The sequence below is a fragment of the Bos taurus genome, chromosome 13 (assembly GCF_002263795.3).
Source record: "Bos taurus isolate L1 Dominette 01449 registration number 42190680 breed Hereford chromosome 13, ARS-UCD2.0, whole genome shotgun sequence".
Lineage (NCBI taxonomy): Eukaryota > Metazoa > Chordata > Mammalia > Artiodactyla > Bovidae > Bos > Bos taurus.
In genome coordinates this window covers 70,024,509-70,039,299 of record NC_037340.1, presented here as the reverse complement: position 1 = coordinate 70,039,299, position 14,791 = coordinate 70,024,509, and the positions used below count along the sequence as shown (strand labels likewise).

The 14,791-nt window shown below is 52.5% G+C and overlaps 1 protein-coding gene across 9 annotated transcripts in view; it reads left to right on the top strand.

Moving 5' to 3' along the window:
• CHD6 (chromodomain helicase DNA binding protein 6) overlaps nt 1-8,423 on the top strand; it is a 201,382-nt gene extending 192,959 nt beyond the window's left edge. For 7 of the 9 annotated variants that reach the window (XM_025000625.2, XM_059892619.1, XM_059892620.1 and 4 more), the window contains one exon: nt 5,016-8,423. In XM_025000625.2, coding sequence (XP_024856393.1) covers nt 5,016-5,915 — 900 coding nt within the window. In that variant the 3' untranslated portion in view covers nt 5,916-8,423. The other 2 variants (NM_001243300.1, XM_059892622.1) reach the window with 2 other exon arrangements.
• Nucleotides 8,424-14,791: the final 6,368 nt, after the last annotated feature.

Here is a 14,791-nt window from a genome sequence, read left to right as displayed (position 1 = left end):
AAGTGACTCCCAAGGCTCGATTCCCCTCGTTTTGGAGAGTTCAGGGAAAATACCTTTTAAGTCTTATCAGGAGACTGTTATCCAGTGTTTTAACAAAACTTCTTTATTGGAAATTTTCATTTTCCAGCCTTAAGTTTTTCCGGCTACCATTTAAGACACCCCCTCCTTGTCCGTCCTCGCTGGCAATGAGAAACAGCTGACTCCATGCACTGCCCTTTTCCTATTATAGAATCATGAGCCTGGAAGAGACTTCAAAGACATCTGCAGATACTTGCAGTAGAACGAATCCGAGTTAATTATAGTTTACAGATGGGTACAAATTTGGACTAGAAGACTTGCCACCTCTAGGGGGCGGTAGCATTTCAACCTGAAAGCGTGTTAAGATTGGGCAGGCGATACTCAAGTGCTTCTGCCCTCAAAGTGAGTTCTGCCCACATAGGGAGCTTCTGAGGTCCTCTGGGGCTCTGCCCTCGTAGGCTGTCCTCTGAGCTCCCAGGCGCTCCTGACTGCCTCCTTTGGTGCTTGATCATCTACAGCTCTCCTCCAAGGGAATTCCAGGATACCATTTCTGTGTTTAGTTCCCAGAGACCACCCACCCTAGTCATTTCCTCCTTGTTAATGTTGTTAGGAAGCTCGTTTCTGATTTGGTGGCCTGGAGGGTCACTCCACTAGCAGCTCAACAAACATGACTGCCTGCTGGACAGGCCGATCCAATCCCACGTCCCTCCTCTCTCTGTTTCTCCAGACCTCGGCCTCCCCGAGCTCTCCTTCTGTCATGAGAGACCACCCCCAGCCCTCTTGGTGGGGTCTCCGAACTCTTGGTTGAGCGACATGCCCCCCTCCCCCCCTTGACCTCCTCATTTCTTTCTTCACGTCTCAGTTTCTCGGACGTTCTTTGGAAGTTAAAGTTCATCACGGCCCAGCCGACGCCAATGTGCTGCCAGAACACTCATTTCCAAGCTGTCCTCACAAGCCAGCCTCCTGCCAGAGATGCGCTTTCCCTCCTTTCCCTCCTTTGTTAAGTAAACACAGGCCCCGCCTCGGGGTCCCCTGCTTGCAGTAAGGCCCAGCCTGGACGCAGGGTCCGCCTGGCCCTCGGGGCTGCTTGGCGGACCCCAGTGGGGCCGGAGCCTCTGGGTGTGTGACACTCCTTGTCCGTCCTTAGAGACCTTCCCGTTTGAAATATTCAAATCCCGCAAGGAGCTTCTCCCTGCCTTCAGCCCCTCCTGCTTTTGTGTGCTGAGGCTTGGCTGCCAGCCCCACTGACGGCACCACACAGGCGGACTCAGCTCTAAGAATGCCTGCCCGGCACATAGCCGTTGCTCACTATTACATGTGTGTACGCACACACATGTGCCTCATATATTTCACATGCAGAGTTACGTTTGTTTCACCTACTCGTATGCAGTGGGTGTGACGGTTTTGCTAGTTTCTTCCTGAGGCATTTGACAGTAAATTGCGGAGACTGCTTACTTGCTGAGTGTGCTGAGTCGCTTCGTTTGAGTCTGACTCTTTGCTACCCCATGGACCATAGCCCCCCAGGCTTCCCTGTTCATGGGATTTCCTAGGCAAGAATACTGGAGTGGGTTGCCATTTCCTCCTCCCGGGGATCTTCCTGACCCAGGGATCAAACCTTCATCTCCTGAGTCTCCTAAATTGCAGGCCAATTCTTTACCCACTGAGCCACCTGGGAAGCCCTGCTGAGATGACAGTTCAGTTCAGTTCAGTCGCTCAGTCCTGTCCGACTCTTTGCGACCCCATGAATTGCAGCACACCAGGCCTCCCTGTCCATCACCAACTCCCGGAGTTCACTCAAACTCATGTCCATCGAGTCGGTGATGCCATCCAGCCATCTCCTCCTCTGTCGTCCCCTTCTCCTCCTGCCCCCAATCCCTCCCAGCATCAGAGTCTTTTCCAATAAGTCAACTCTTCGCATGAGGTGGCCAAAGTACTGGAGTTTTAGCTTTAGCATCATTCCTTCCAAAGAACACCCAGGGCTGATCTCCTTTAGAATGGACTGGTTGAATCTCCTTGCAGTCCATGGGGCTCTCAAGAGTCTTCTCCAACATAGATTGCTGGGAGAAATACCAATAACCTCAAATATGCAGATGACACCACCCTTACGGCAGAAAGTGAAGAGGAACTAAAAAGGCTCTTGATGAAAGTGAAAGAGGAGAGTGAAAATGTTGGCTTAAAGCTCAACATTCAGAAAACTAAGATCATGGCATCCGGTCCCATCACTTCATGGCAAATAGATGGGGAAACAGTGTCAGACTTTATTTTTGGGGGCTCCAAAATCACTGTAGATGGTGACTGCAGCCATGAAATTAAAAGATGCTTACTCCTTGGAAGGAAAGTTACGACCAACCAAGATAGCAGAGATGACGTGTCACCCCTAAATAAACACCTAGCGTGTGTCTTCTGGGAACGTTTTCCCGTGTATCTGTCACCACTACCACACATGTCAGTAACATGTAGTAGCTCGCTCATATTCAGATACCCCCAGCTCTCCCAGAAGTGTCTTTCCAAGCTAGTTTTTGTCTTTTGTTTTTAGAATTTTTAAACCAGGATCCACCTGCTGCATCTGGGGGTAAGGTTTCTTACTGCTCAGGGCATGTTAAGCTGAATCGACTCGCCTTCCTGGGAGGAGCGAGGCAGTTTTGGCCACCATCTCCTCCCTTGCCTTTACCCAGGACTTGAGTGTTAGAGCCAGGACACACAGGCTGTGGGGTAAACGCTGCCTTGTGTTGGATTAGAGAGATCTGGGGGGCACATACGCGTGCCATCATTGGGAGGAACAGACCCGTCGCCTGTGACTGCCCCTCAGTCTCCCCTCACCTCGCCCTCCCCCCAGCCTCCCTTGGAAGAGGAAGCAGGCCTGTTCCCAGGGTATAATTACCAGGAGGGAGAGCTGCCAAAGCCTGGCTTGGCCGCTGTGTGTGGTCCCCATGCTGCTGGGAGGGGCACGTGCCCCGGGTGGGCAGCCACGGGCCAGCCGGGGGCAGGGTGACGCGCCCACCCGCAGGAGGAGGTAGATCCCCCTTCCTCCGCCAGCCCGCCGCGTGCTCTGCAGGGGGCAGGAAGCCCTGTTCTCACCCTAGGCCCTTCCTGCTGCTGCTCCCTTGTCTAAAGGGTGAAGGCGGCCAGCCTGGCCTCCTGGGCAGGTTCCCTGTCCTGAGAGCCCAGTGTGATCTGCCCCAGTGGTTCCCAGCGAGGGCGGGAACATTCTGATGCCTGAGGAGTGTGACTTGAACTTGCGGGGCCGGGCCAACAGGGCCACAGGTCCTGCAGGGTACAGGCCGCCCAAAGTCACCTCTTCAGCGCCCAGTAGCCTCAAAGCGTGTTACCGGACGCCTGCTGTGTAGGTAGCAGATTATTCAAAAGAAGCTGAGGCCTTACTCAGCAAGCTCAGGGTTTCTTCTCCCTGACAGACTTGTGAGACGGCACAGGCCCTCCCACTGGAGAGTGATGGGGAGAGCGAGCATGGAGGCGTTTGAGGGCACAAAGGGAGAAGATACATCTGGGGCCTTTTCCCTGGCCCTTGACTGTGGCTGCGTAACAGGGAGGAGGGCTTGGGAGGCCTTGTGTCCGAGCACTGGTCCCCCGTGGCCGGGCCCTGGGCTGAAAGGAGGAGCCTGAGGCCATGGTCTCCAGAGGGAGGCGATCTGCACTAATGGGCTCCAGAGAGAGTGGTGAGAAACGCTTCTTTCAGCCCGGCCCCGTCCCTCGCGTCCGACCCTTGCTTTAGAAACGGGAACCAGACAGAACTGCTCCCCAAGCCTCGTTCCCACACCCGGGCGGCTGCCCCACCCCATCAGGACGGACCGGCTCCCAGCCGCAGGGGGCTGGTCCCGCGTGGGAGCACTCAGGTGGGCCGGGGCCCAGCTGCGCTCCAGGGGACTTCCCGCCCCTCCTCAGTTGGTGAGGAAGAAAGGGGACTGAACTGAGGTTTCTCCCTCGTCTGCTTTCCTAAGACAAGTCTGGCTAAGAGGATTTCTTCTCACACAAAGGTGACCATCATAGCACTCTTTGCCTATGACACCTTGGTTTTTCTATGATATCATTAAGGAAATTGAAGGACAAATGTAAAACCTCAGGGATAACATTCTTTACAGGGACCTGGGAATGTTCAAGTGCACATTTTTCACATGTGTGTGAATCTCTGAACTCCTTGTGAAACGGCTGTGACGATAGTGCCCACTCGTAGGGTGGGTGTGATGACGAGTTAAGAGCAGGCACACGGAGCTGGGCGCACACAGCCCGACACGGGGCAGTAGCCCTGCTTGGCTCCTCTGTCATCGCTGCCCCCTTCGTCAGCCCCTCCGACATCCATTTTCCCTCTGCTGAGAGCTTGACCAGTGTCCCCCCACCGGCCTGTGCCCATGGCCGCCCATTGAGCAGAGACCTGTGGCATCTTCTAAGGATTCGACTTGGGTACCCTTGTCCCTTCTCACCCACAGCTGGGGACCTGCAGGTCAGGACAGAGCTTCAGGTCTTCCTGCTCCCAAACCCCATCCTCCAGCTCGGCTCTGTGGCTTCAGTTAAAACCCTTCCTGTGTCAGGAGGGAGACGAACACGGGCCTGGCCGAGGTGGTCCCCCCACGGGTCTCGACCGCTGGCCTCAGCTGCACACACACTGAGATCAGATGAAGCCGGGAAGTCAAGCACGGCCCTGCACAGGGACGACACGCAAATTCATGAAGTCCTTTGTTGTTTTTATATTTTACATGTGAAACTGCTATCACGTCAGTTATGCCTCAGTAAAAACACTCTAGGCTAAGACCTGAGGTCCCTGGCTGGCCCCAGCTCCTGGGGCTCCGACAGCCTCTCCACAGGGCACGTGGGAACCTGCTCAGCACTTTCAGGCTGTCCGCCTCAAATGGGCGGTTCCCGGGGCGCAGAGCTGTGAACCTCCTGGTGGGTGGGTGGGCAGGAAAGACCACTACGGAGCCCCGAGCTGCTCCCCGCCACCATCCATCGCCTGAAGCATCTTGTGTCTCTCTGTCATTTTTCAGGGGTTTCTCCCAGAAAACAAGTTCAATCACACCCTGCCCGAGCCCGTTCTCCGAGACGCAGGCCCCCGCCGCAGGGGCAGGCGGCCACGGAGTGAGCTGCTGAAGACCCCGGCCCTGGTGGCGGACGCCCCCTCCGGGATGGGGCCGCTGTTCATGAACGGCCTGATCGCCGGGATGGACCTGGTCGGGCTGCAGAACATGAGAAACATGCCGGGTATCCCCCTCACGGGGCTGGTGGGCTTCCCAGCCGGCTTCGCGGCAATGCCCCCAGGCGAGGAGGTCAAGAGCACGTTGAGCATGCTGCCCATGGTGCTGCCGGGCATGGCCGCCGTGCCCCAGATGTTCGGGGTCGGGGGGCTCCTCAACACCCCCATGGCCACCACCTGCGCCTCGGCCGTGCCAGCGCCCCTGTCAAGCACAACCAAGGGTGGCGTGTCGGCGGCCGAAAAGACTGCGGAAGACCAGCCCGGCAGCCACAACGTCAAAACGGACCCGTCGGCCGAAGACAAGCCCGGCCCTAGCCCCTTTTCCTCCGACCAGCCTGAGCCCGCAATAACTACGAGCAGCCCCGTGGCGTTTAACCCGTTCCTCATCCCAGGTGTTTCCCCCGGACTCATCTACCCTTCCATGTTCCTCTCCCCCGGCATGGGCATGGCGCTGCCGGCCATGCAGCAGGCCAGACACTCGGAAGCAGCAGGTCTGGAGAGCCAGAGGAGGAAGCGGAAGAAGACCAAGGGGGACGCCCCGAACCCCAACCCAGAGCCTGTGCCCGGGCTGGAGAGGGAGCCGGGCAGCGAGCAGAGCTGCCCAGAGCCCAGGGCCCCCGCGCCCCCCGACAGAGAACACGCAGCACAGGCCCGGGAAGGGGGCCCCCAGGACTCTCACGGTGACACCAATTAGAACTTTTTCATCGAGGAAAATGATTGTGACTTGTAAGTTTCTTATCCCATAAAGGTTTGTTACTTCCCCTCACTTCACCGTCATAAGAACCTGTGTTTCCATGAGTACTATTACCTCCCTGATTTCCTGTCTGAGAACTATGGTAACAGATGTTCATAGTCAGTCACAGGGTCTTGCCACGCCATCAGCTCCGTGTCGTTGACCTAGTATAGGAGGTGCAGAACCCCTCACTCCGTTACCCAGTCGTCCATTCCAGCGATCGTAGTTAGTGCAGACGTGGGGACACGCCCTGCCCCCTTCTCTTCCAAGTTTCCCATTTATTCGAAGAGGAAAAAAAAAAAAAAGGCAAAAGAAAGCCGGCTAGGGACTGACCAGTGCAGGGCCGAGGCAGAGAGCAGCTCTCTTTTGTTTTTTTTCCGTGAGCTGTGCCGAACGGGAAGAAGGGTAACAGGGAACCAAAAAAACAAAAGCACAGAGAAAGGAAATGCTGGTGCATATTCTTTAGTTAAAATATTTCCCAGTTTTAATCACGATTACTAAACGAGTAGGTTAGGCAGAAGTCTCTAACTAACGGTTGAAACCGCACATATCCATTTTTAAAACAGAAACCTTACTGGTAGTAACATGACTTCCCCCCACTCTATGGGTTTTCAGGCAACCTGCAGCAAGAAGACATAATGACCAGGCATCATTTCTTACACACGCACGCATCCCTCACCTCCCGAGTCAAAAGGAGATTCCCAGTACGAGCAAGCTGTACGCACCGTGGGCTGTTGCCAGCGGGGGGGTGGGATGGGGCGCGCGCCTGCACACGGCATAAAGCACACGACCGGTTCTGCCCCTACTCAGGCCTCTTAGGAACCCCTCTGGCCGCTGCTGGAGCCTCCTGGACTCTTACTTTTTGATTCCCTTTGCCAGGACCCAGGCTCACTCTGGAGCCTGCAAGAAAAATAAGTCCCCCAACACTCTTTGACACTAGCCAGGGGTTCGAGGTTGTCAAACCTACATGCGTTCCACCTTTTATAAAGAGTGCAACTGTGAGAAGTTTTTTTTCCTTCCCTCCAGATTTTTCAGTTTATATTTTACAGTCGGACCCAGATCTCAGATCATCAAGTTAGTGGAGACTGTGTTGGCAAGCTTAACATTCCCCCTCCTTCCTCAGCTGCCCAGCTCTCCGGGCAGCTCGCCCCGCCCCTGCCCACCCCTGCCCCATCTTCCTTCACCCCCCCCACCACCACCACACAGTCCCTCCTTTCTGATGGTCTCAACTCTCCATCCACAGTTCACACTCTGAGACTTGAAAGAAGCTCGTGGTTCAGTCCCCAGGGGGCACAGGGTTGTGTGGGACCGTTGGAAATGTTGGAAGCGTTACTCGTACCGGTTTCACATTTTGTTGTCAACAATTTACTGTATTTTTTTTTTTTTTACTTTTTCTGTAACAGTTTTGCTATAATTTATCAGAAGGTCCAAAAGTTCGACATAACTATTTCAGTTTGCATTATTTATTTATGATGCTTTTGTCATTGTCTTTTATACATTTGGGATTATAAATTATGTAAATGTTAAAATGAGCATCTCAAAGAAGTCTGTTAAATCATGGCCGGGGTGGGGAAAAAAAAAAAAAACAGCTTTATTTTTAAAAAGTGGAGTCCCAGTTTTAATGAATCAGAGTTATAAATCAGAAATTCTGTAAACCAATTCCATAAGAAGAAAGGATCCAGTAATTAAACCGATTCTATTTAATGACATCTTTGTCGCATAGGTGGTCTCTAATGCTGACAACAGATTTCTTAGAAATGCTGCTCTCTCTATTTAACTAACATTTTGTTCAGTTTTGCCTCCAGTGGAAGCAGAAAGGGTTTTTTCAGCTGTTAAATCCTAAAAATCAATATAATTTATTTATGTAAAAAAAAAATCACTCAATTGATATATTTTTGAACCTTTTAAGTACTAATTTTCTTTTTATCAAGTAGGAAAAAAAAAATGTATTTGCCCTAAATCCTTAAAATACAAATGCTATAAAAATTCATGTATCTTGAAAGCCTTACTGCAAATGAGTATTATAGACACCCAGCAGAGCCTGGGTTTTCTTTGCTGTCGTTGTTGTTGTTTTGTATGGAAAGGCTGCTTTCCCCAGGTTCCACTTAGAACCTCCAGTAGGTCACAGGGTTCAGTATGGATTTGATTTAACAACCCACCAGCATGCTAAAAATCCCTTGTTATATCTTATCGAACCTGTATGTTAACTCTCTGGGTGTTTAGGCTTCTCTTTGACTGCTATTGTGTCCCTGTTTGCAAAATGAAAATGACACTCTGTGGATTATTTGCTCTGTAAGGCATAAGTGCTTCTTATGATTATTTTGACGTTTCCAAGAGCAAAAGCCAAATTTAAAACTCTCTTCAGCAAACTTGAGCCTTTTCATCTAATTCCATGTCACTCACAGCCATAACTTTTCCTTGATCGTTCTTCACCCCATGTCTTACATAATAAATTGTCTGTGGTCTCGATCCTGGATTTAAAAAAAAAACAAAAAAGTTTAAAAGTCAAATTTGTATTTGAGGACTTCAGTGGCACTCGGCTGTCTCTTCCTGCCCCGACATCTTATGAAGGCATCGTCTGCACACACAGGTCTGCTGGCTTTCCTAGGCGCCCATGGTGGGCACCATGTTGGGGACTTGGTAAAATACTCATTCATGAGGGCTGGCCTGCCTTCTCTCTTGAGCTTCCAGACACCTGGTTAAGACAGATGCAGTTGAAGGGGACACAGCACAGCACCCGCTCCCCAGACTTGGGGCCCGAACACCCACAGCCAACGCCGCCACTCTCTTAAGCCCCATTCCAGAGCCCCCCACCCTCGGGTAACACACCTGGGGCTTCAAGGAGAGGTGGCGGGGGCGGGGGGGGGGGGTGGGCACACCTCTGTGGGTTGGAAGAGGCCCCCAAACACCCAAGTGCCTCCTGTGTCTGAAGTTAAGAACTTTGTGATCCCTAGCTTTGGGAAGCAGGGCTTTTCAGGTCCCAGAAGGGCTATGTCCGAAGTTATCGACCAGGCTGGCAGAAATGTGCCGAAGTCTCGGCAAGGAGGCAGATAGCAGGAGCCCCGCCAGCTTCACCCTTGGCTGGGTCCCTACCTAGTTTCAATAAATGGTAGATAAACAGCCTGGAGCCTGGGTGGGCCATGCTTCTAGAAGCCCTTACAGACTTTTGCTACAAGTAAATATGTATTGCCGGCTTTGTAGACCTCTAGACTTGGGTAGCACTGCTGGGTACAATGATAAGTTGTGAAGGTCAAGGTCTCACCCTTGATCTCTAAGGCTGCCCCAGTAGGTTCTACCTCCTTTATGAGGGTGGGCGAACACACCTAGTCATGTACAGTGGGCTAGTGTTTCAGTGTTTTGTGTGTGTTTGCATAAGTGACCTCAGCATGACCTCGTTTGTCTTCAGAGCATCTTGGTTGCCAGGTGGAGGATCCTGGCATCCTGTTGGCCTTAGGAAAGCCGACAGGCTGCAAAGCTGTCTCATCCATCCTAGAAAATAGCCCTGGGACAGACAGCGGCCCCAGTCCCACCAGCCTGAGATCAGGACACCTCAGCCTTTGTGATGGGACCAAACCCTCCCCCACCACAACCACCAGACACAGAGACCAGCTCTAACTGAATTACACACAGAAAAGCTGGCACCAGGAACAAGGGAACAGTTGTGTCACACCCTCCAGAAAAGTTTATGCTTGATTTATTTCCACCTTAAAACTGTTGCTTGCAAGAATTACTGTTCGTTTGCCTGCTGTAGAACCACGAGAACTCTTAGGTCGGCAGTGGGGTTCACCCAGCCCAGTGACTCGCACCTTGGTTCTAGACTGTGGCTTCTCCAAACCCAGTCTCAGGGACAGGAGTATGCAGGCAGGTGTTCAGGACACGTGGCTTGTGCTGACAAGTGGCCAGCCTTGTGACCACCCTCATAACCCATACGCAGCAGGGTACCTGGGGGATAAGACTGGAAATAAAAGGGGTGAATTAACTACTGGCTCCTACAAGGAAGGTCCTCCATGTGATGGATTTGGAAATGACCAAAGTCGGTGCTGTGGAGCCCATCCTGGTGTCTGAGCTTGGGCTCAACTGTCACCCAAGGCCAAAAGGACGAAGGGAGGAACTAGGTTGGGAGGCGGCAAGGGGCGAGTGGAGGTGCTGGGAGAGCTGTGGCTCCTCTGGAGAGACAGGAACAGCATGCCCGCCTTCTCGAAGCTTCCGTTTCCTCATCTGAGGCTTCAGTAGAATAAGATGAGGAATTAAACAATTACAACTTGAACCAGTAGGGCTGTTGATGGGGTTGATTGAAATGATTGAAGTCAAGTGCTTACAACTGCTCTTTATGTTCGAGTCATGTGTCCCTGCTGCTGCTGCTGCTGCTAAGTCGCTTCAGTCGTGTCCGACTCTGTGCGACCCCATAGACGGCAGCCCACCAGGCCCCGCCGTCCCTGGGATTCTCCAGGCAAGAACACTGGAGTGGGTTGCCATTTCCTCCTCCAATGCATGAAAGTGAAAAGTGAAAGTGAAGTCGCTCAGTCGTATCCGACTCTTAGCGACCCCATGGACTGCAGCCTACCAGGCTCCTCCGTCCATGGGATTTTCCAGGCAAGATAGCTGGCGAGGTGAGGATTGCCAGTCCTGGAAGGATGAGGTAAAGTTAAATCGGGTACAGCAGCAGAATCAAGGAGGAGGAAGATCTTGCTCCAAACCCTGAGGCAAGTACAGAGTGGATCTGGGATTAGACTCAAAGCACGGCAGGAAACTGGGTTTTTTTTTTTTTTTTTTTTTAATGTGGACTTTTACAAAGTCTTTATTGAATTTGTTACAATGTTGTTTTTGTTTTATGTTTTGGTTTTTTGGCCTCGAGGCATATAGAATCTTAGCTCCCCAGCCAGGGAATTGAACCCACACCCCCTACATTAGAAGGCGAAGTCTTACCCATTGGACCACCAAGGAAGTCCCAGGAAATGGGGGTTCTGACTGACTGTCCCTATGACCCTACCTGCAGGAGAGAAGGGATCTTTCCATGCAAGCCTATTGGTCAGAGTGAACTAAAGGTTTGAGGAGATAGTGGGCTGGGGGACAGCGCAGCCCCTGGGTCCATCAGGGTAGGGTTGCCAGATTCAGGCAGAAAAATACACCCAGTTACATTTTAATTTCAGATAAACCTAATGAAGTAAAGTGTCAGTCGCTCAGTCGTGTCCGACTCTGCCACCCCATGGACTGTAGCCCGTCAGGCTCCTCTCTCCATGGAATTCTCCAGGCAGGAATACTGGAGTGGGTAGCCATTTCCTTCTCTAGGGGATCTTCCTGACCCAGGGATTGACCCTGGATCTCCTGCATTGCAGGCAGATTCTTTACCATCTGAGCCAAGTTAGTGAAAATGAAAGTCGCTCAGTCATGTCCAACTCCTTGCAACCCCATGGACTATACAATCCATGGAATTCTCCAGGCCAGAATACTGGAGTGGGTAGCCTTTCTCTTCTACAGGGGATCTTCCCAACCCAGGGATTAAACCCAGGTCTCCCACATTGCAGGTGGATTCTTTACCAGCTGAGCCACCAGGGAAGCCCAAGAATACTGGAGTGGGTAGCCTATCCCTTCTCCAGGGGATCTTCCTGACCCAGGAATCGAACCAGGGTCTCCTGCATTGCAGGCAGATTCTTTACCAGCTGAGCTACCAGGGAAGCCACAAATTAAGCTACAATGTTTTTCGTTTATCTAGATTTCAAACTTCTGCATCCTGTTGTCTCTGGTCCCTTAATGTAACGACAGACAATTACTAGGAACTTCTTGAGTAGGGCTTAATCTTTATGTCCATATTCCCAAGCCACAATAACTCCGAGGTTCTCCCCATCTTACAGAGGAGAGAACTGAGGTCCAGAGAGGCTAAGTCACACAGCTGACAAATGACAAGGCTGGGATTTGAGGGCCTAGAGAGACTGGTGATTCCAAAGCCGTAAATTGACCAATAATGGAGTCAGGGTGGACACCTGAGGCCTGGGTCAGGCCGCCCCTCAGCTGCAGCTTTGTAAAATAGCAGTAAATGGATGGTGAGCCAGGACAGAGGGGCGTTCTGTCTCCACGCTGCCGCGGCCAGCCCTGAAGCCGGGGGAGCAGGGCCACCGGAGAAGAAGGCATTTCCCTTCTGTCCTGTTCCACAAGCCTGGGGACAGTCTTGGCATCTGATCCTCGGGCTCCCAGCCTGAGTCCAAGAGGAAGTATCCAGGCTTAGAAGGCGGAAAAGAAGGGTGTGGCAGGAGGTTGTGTAACAGCTCAGCTAGCTAGAAGGGCCAGAGGGCAGGAGAGAGTCTTCCGAGGCTGAGAGGAGAGGGGCAACTTGAATGTTCTTTTTCCTTTTTTCAGCCGAGTGGCTTGTGGGATCTTAGTTCCCCGGCCAGGGATCGAACCCGTGCCCTCGGCAGTGACAGCGCAGAGTCCTAACTACTGGTCTGCCAGGGAATTCCCAAACTGTATTTTGGTGGGGGCAGTGTGGGGGGAGCTGAGAGGCTTGCAAACAGCAGATCATCTGCCAGACGGTCACTTCAGCCCAAGGACCTGGAAGCAGGACTTGAAACTGGGAGAGCTTTGATCTGGTTTGTAGTATGAAAACTGCTCGCCTCTCGCCCTTGGGTGCCATGGATTACCCACCACTGCCGCACCGGGCGCTGCCCGTCTCACTCACCAGGCCCCGGTGACCAGCACGGGCCAGCCCCACATCCATGAACAGTCCCCAGAGCTGCCTCCTGGCGCCCACTCTGCAGGCCCCTGTGCCAGGCCTCAACTCCCATGATCTCATACCACACGTGTTCCCTGGACGAGGACGAGGCCCAGGTGGCTGTCACCTCTTTCAGTGGCCCTGGGAATGAGGGGACAGACAAGGATCAAGGGGTGCATCTGATTCCAAAACCGCAGGTCCCACACAGTCTTCCTAGAGCATACAGCCCATCGCCCGGTTTTGTACCGCCCACAAGTCAAGAACGGGCTTTTACGTTTTTTTAATAATGGAAAAGCCAAAAGAATAGTATTTCACGACCTGTGAAAATCATACCAAATTCAAATTTCAGAGACCAGGAAGCAAGCTGCATTAGAGCACAGCCGCACTCCCCTTTGTGTCGCCTGGGGCTGCCTGCACCCCACAGCAAAGGGCTCCGATAGTTGTTCCAGAACCACACAGCCTGTAGAGCTGAAAGTATTTGCTATCTGGCCCTTTACAGAAAAGTTTGCAGACCTCTGTTGTAGAGCAGCTATTGTATTTGCAGATTCAGTGCAAAAACTAAGCCACTTAAAATATTGTATGTTAATTCATGCATAGTTTTGTATAAATAGGAACCAGATGCCGGGATAGAAGAGTGACGTTGACTTCTGAGATAAATCAGACCTCAAAGAAGTGCTGGACTTTGGGCTTGTCTCAAGGTTCCGCCTCCAGGCCCCCAGGGCATCCTTTCCTTTCCAAGTCAGAACCCCATGTCCTGCCCTCTCCTTCACTCCACTTCCCGTCTGGGGCAAAGAGTAAGGGAGCCAGGGGATAGATTTGAAGCTGGCAGAGAAGAGAATTTTTAGAGAAAGGACCCAAAAAAGGGCCAGTGGTGGTGGTTAAGTCACTAAGTCATGTCCGATCGTTGTGACACCGTGGACTCTAGCCTGCCAGGCTCCTCTGTCCATGGGATTCTCTCTTGCCTAGAGAGAGATGGGCAAGAGAGAATCCTCTCTAGGCAAGTTCCCATGGAGTGGGTTGCCATTTCCTTCTCCAGGGGATCTTCCTGATCCAGGAATCAAACCCAGGCCTTCTACATTGCAGGCAGATTCTTTACTGACTGAGCTACAAGGGAAACAAAACCGGGCAGGAAGAGGAGAATTTGGAAGGACAGGCAGAAGGACACATAAGACAAGTTAAGGACCTGGAGGCATAACTGCCATGCCTTAGGGAGGGGCCTTCAAGACTTTTGGCTTACGGGCTGGCTACCTGCAAGGTGGGTGGAAGACAGGCCTGATGGATGAGCCAACCTGGGTCCTGGTCCCACTTGGAGCTCAGACAGCAGGAAGGCCCAAGGTGTGGAGAGCTGAGTGCAAAGCAGCAGCAGCTGGGAGCCCCCGGCAGGTACCCTGGCCAAGGCTGACTGGCAGCCACATCCTGGGAGCCAAGTTCAGAGGAAACAGGAAAGAGCAGCTGGGACCACGTCTATGCAGGGACAAGGGCATTCCCATCACACGCCCTCCACATTGTGACTGAGGCCAGCTGGCTCAGCTCACTGGGCCCCAACCCATGTCCAACTCAACACTCATGCAACTGAGATGATGAACCCGCCTCCCAAAGGCCCTGGGCCCTAGAATACCCCGCCTGCGGACTTCCGGCCCACCCTGCTGTGCACCAGGCTGGGCTGGGCTCCGGGGCAAGATCAGGTCAGGCTCCACCCTGCTGTTGGGGGACAGGGCTGACCCCCAGAACTACTGAACTTGCTGGTCTTTGCCCTCTCCTTACTTAGCACCGGGCCAGTAGACGTGAGGCACTGAAAGGATTCCAGCCTCCTGCCAGCCAGAGTGGCTTGTGCATGGGGAGCAACTACCATGGAGCAGATGTGGGTGATGAGGGTGGGGTGGGACCCGGGAGGGAAGAAGTGCTGCCGTTTTCAGAGGAGGAAGATGCGAGATTCAGCAAACAGCTTCCTAGTAAATTTTACATCAACACTTGAGGCAAAATTATGTAGAAGAGAGTTTAAAGCTATGCCAAGGGTTTATGTAAAACACATCAAGCCACACTCCATCCTTTTAGGGGAATGACTATTGGGCAAAGAGAGCCGAGCTAAGTGTTTTTCATGGTGATGGACAAAATGGAGAGTGGTGGGCAT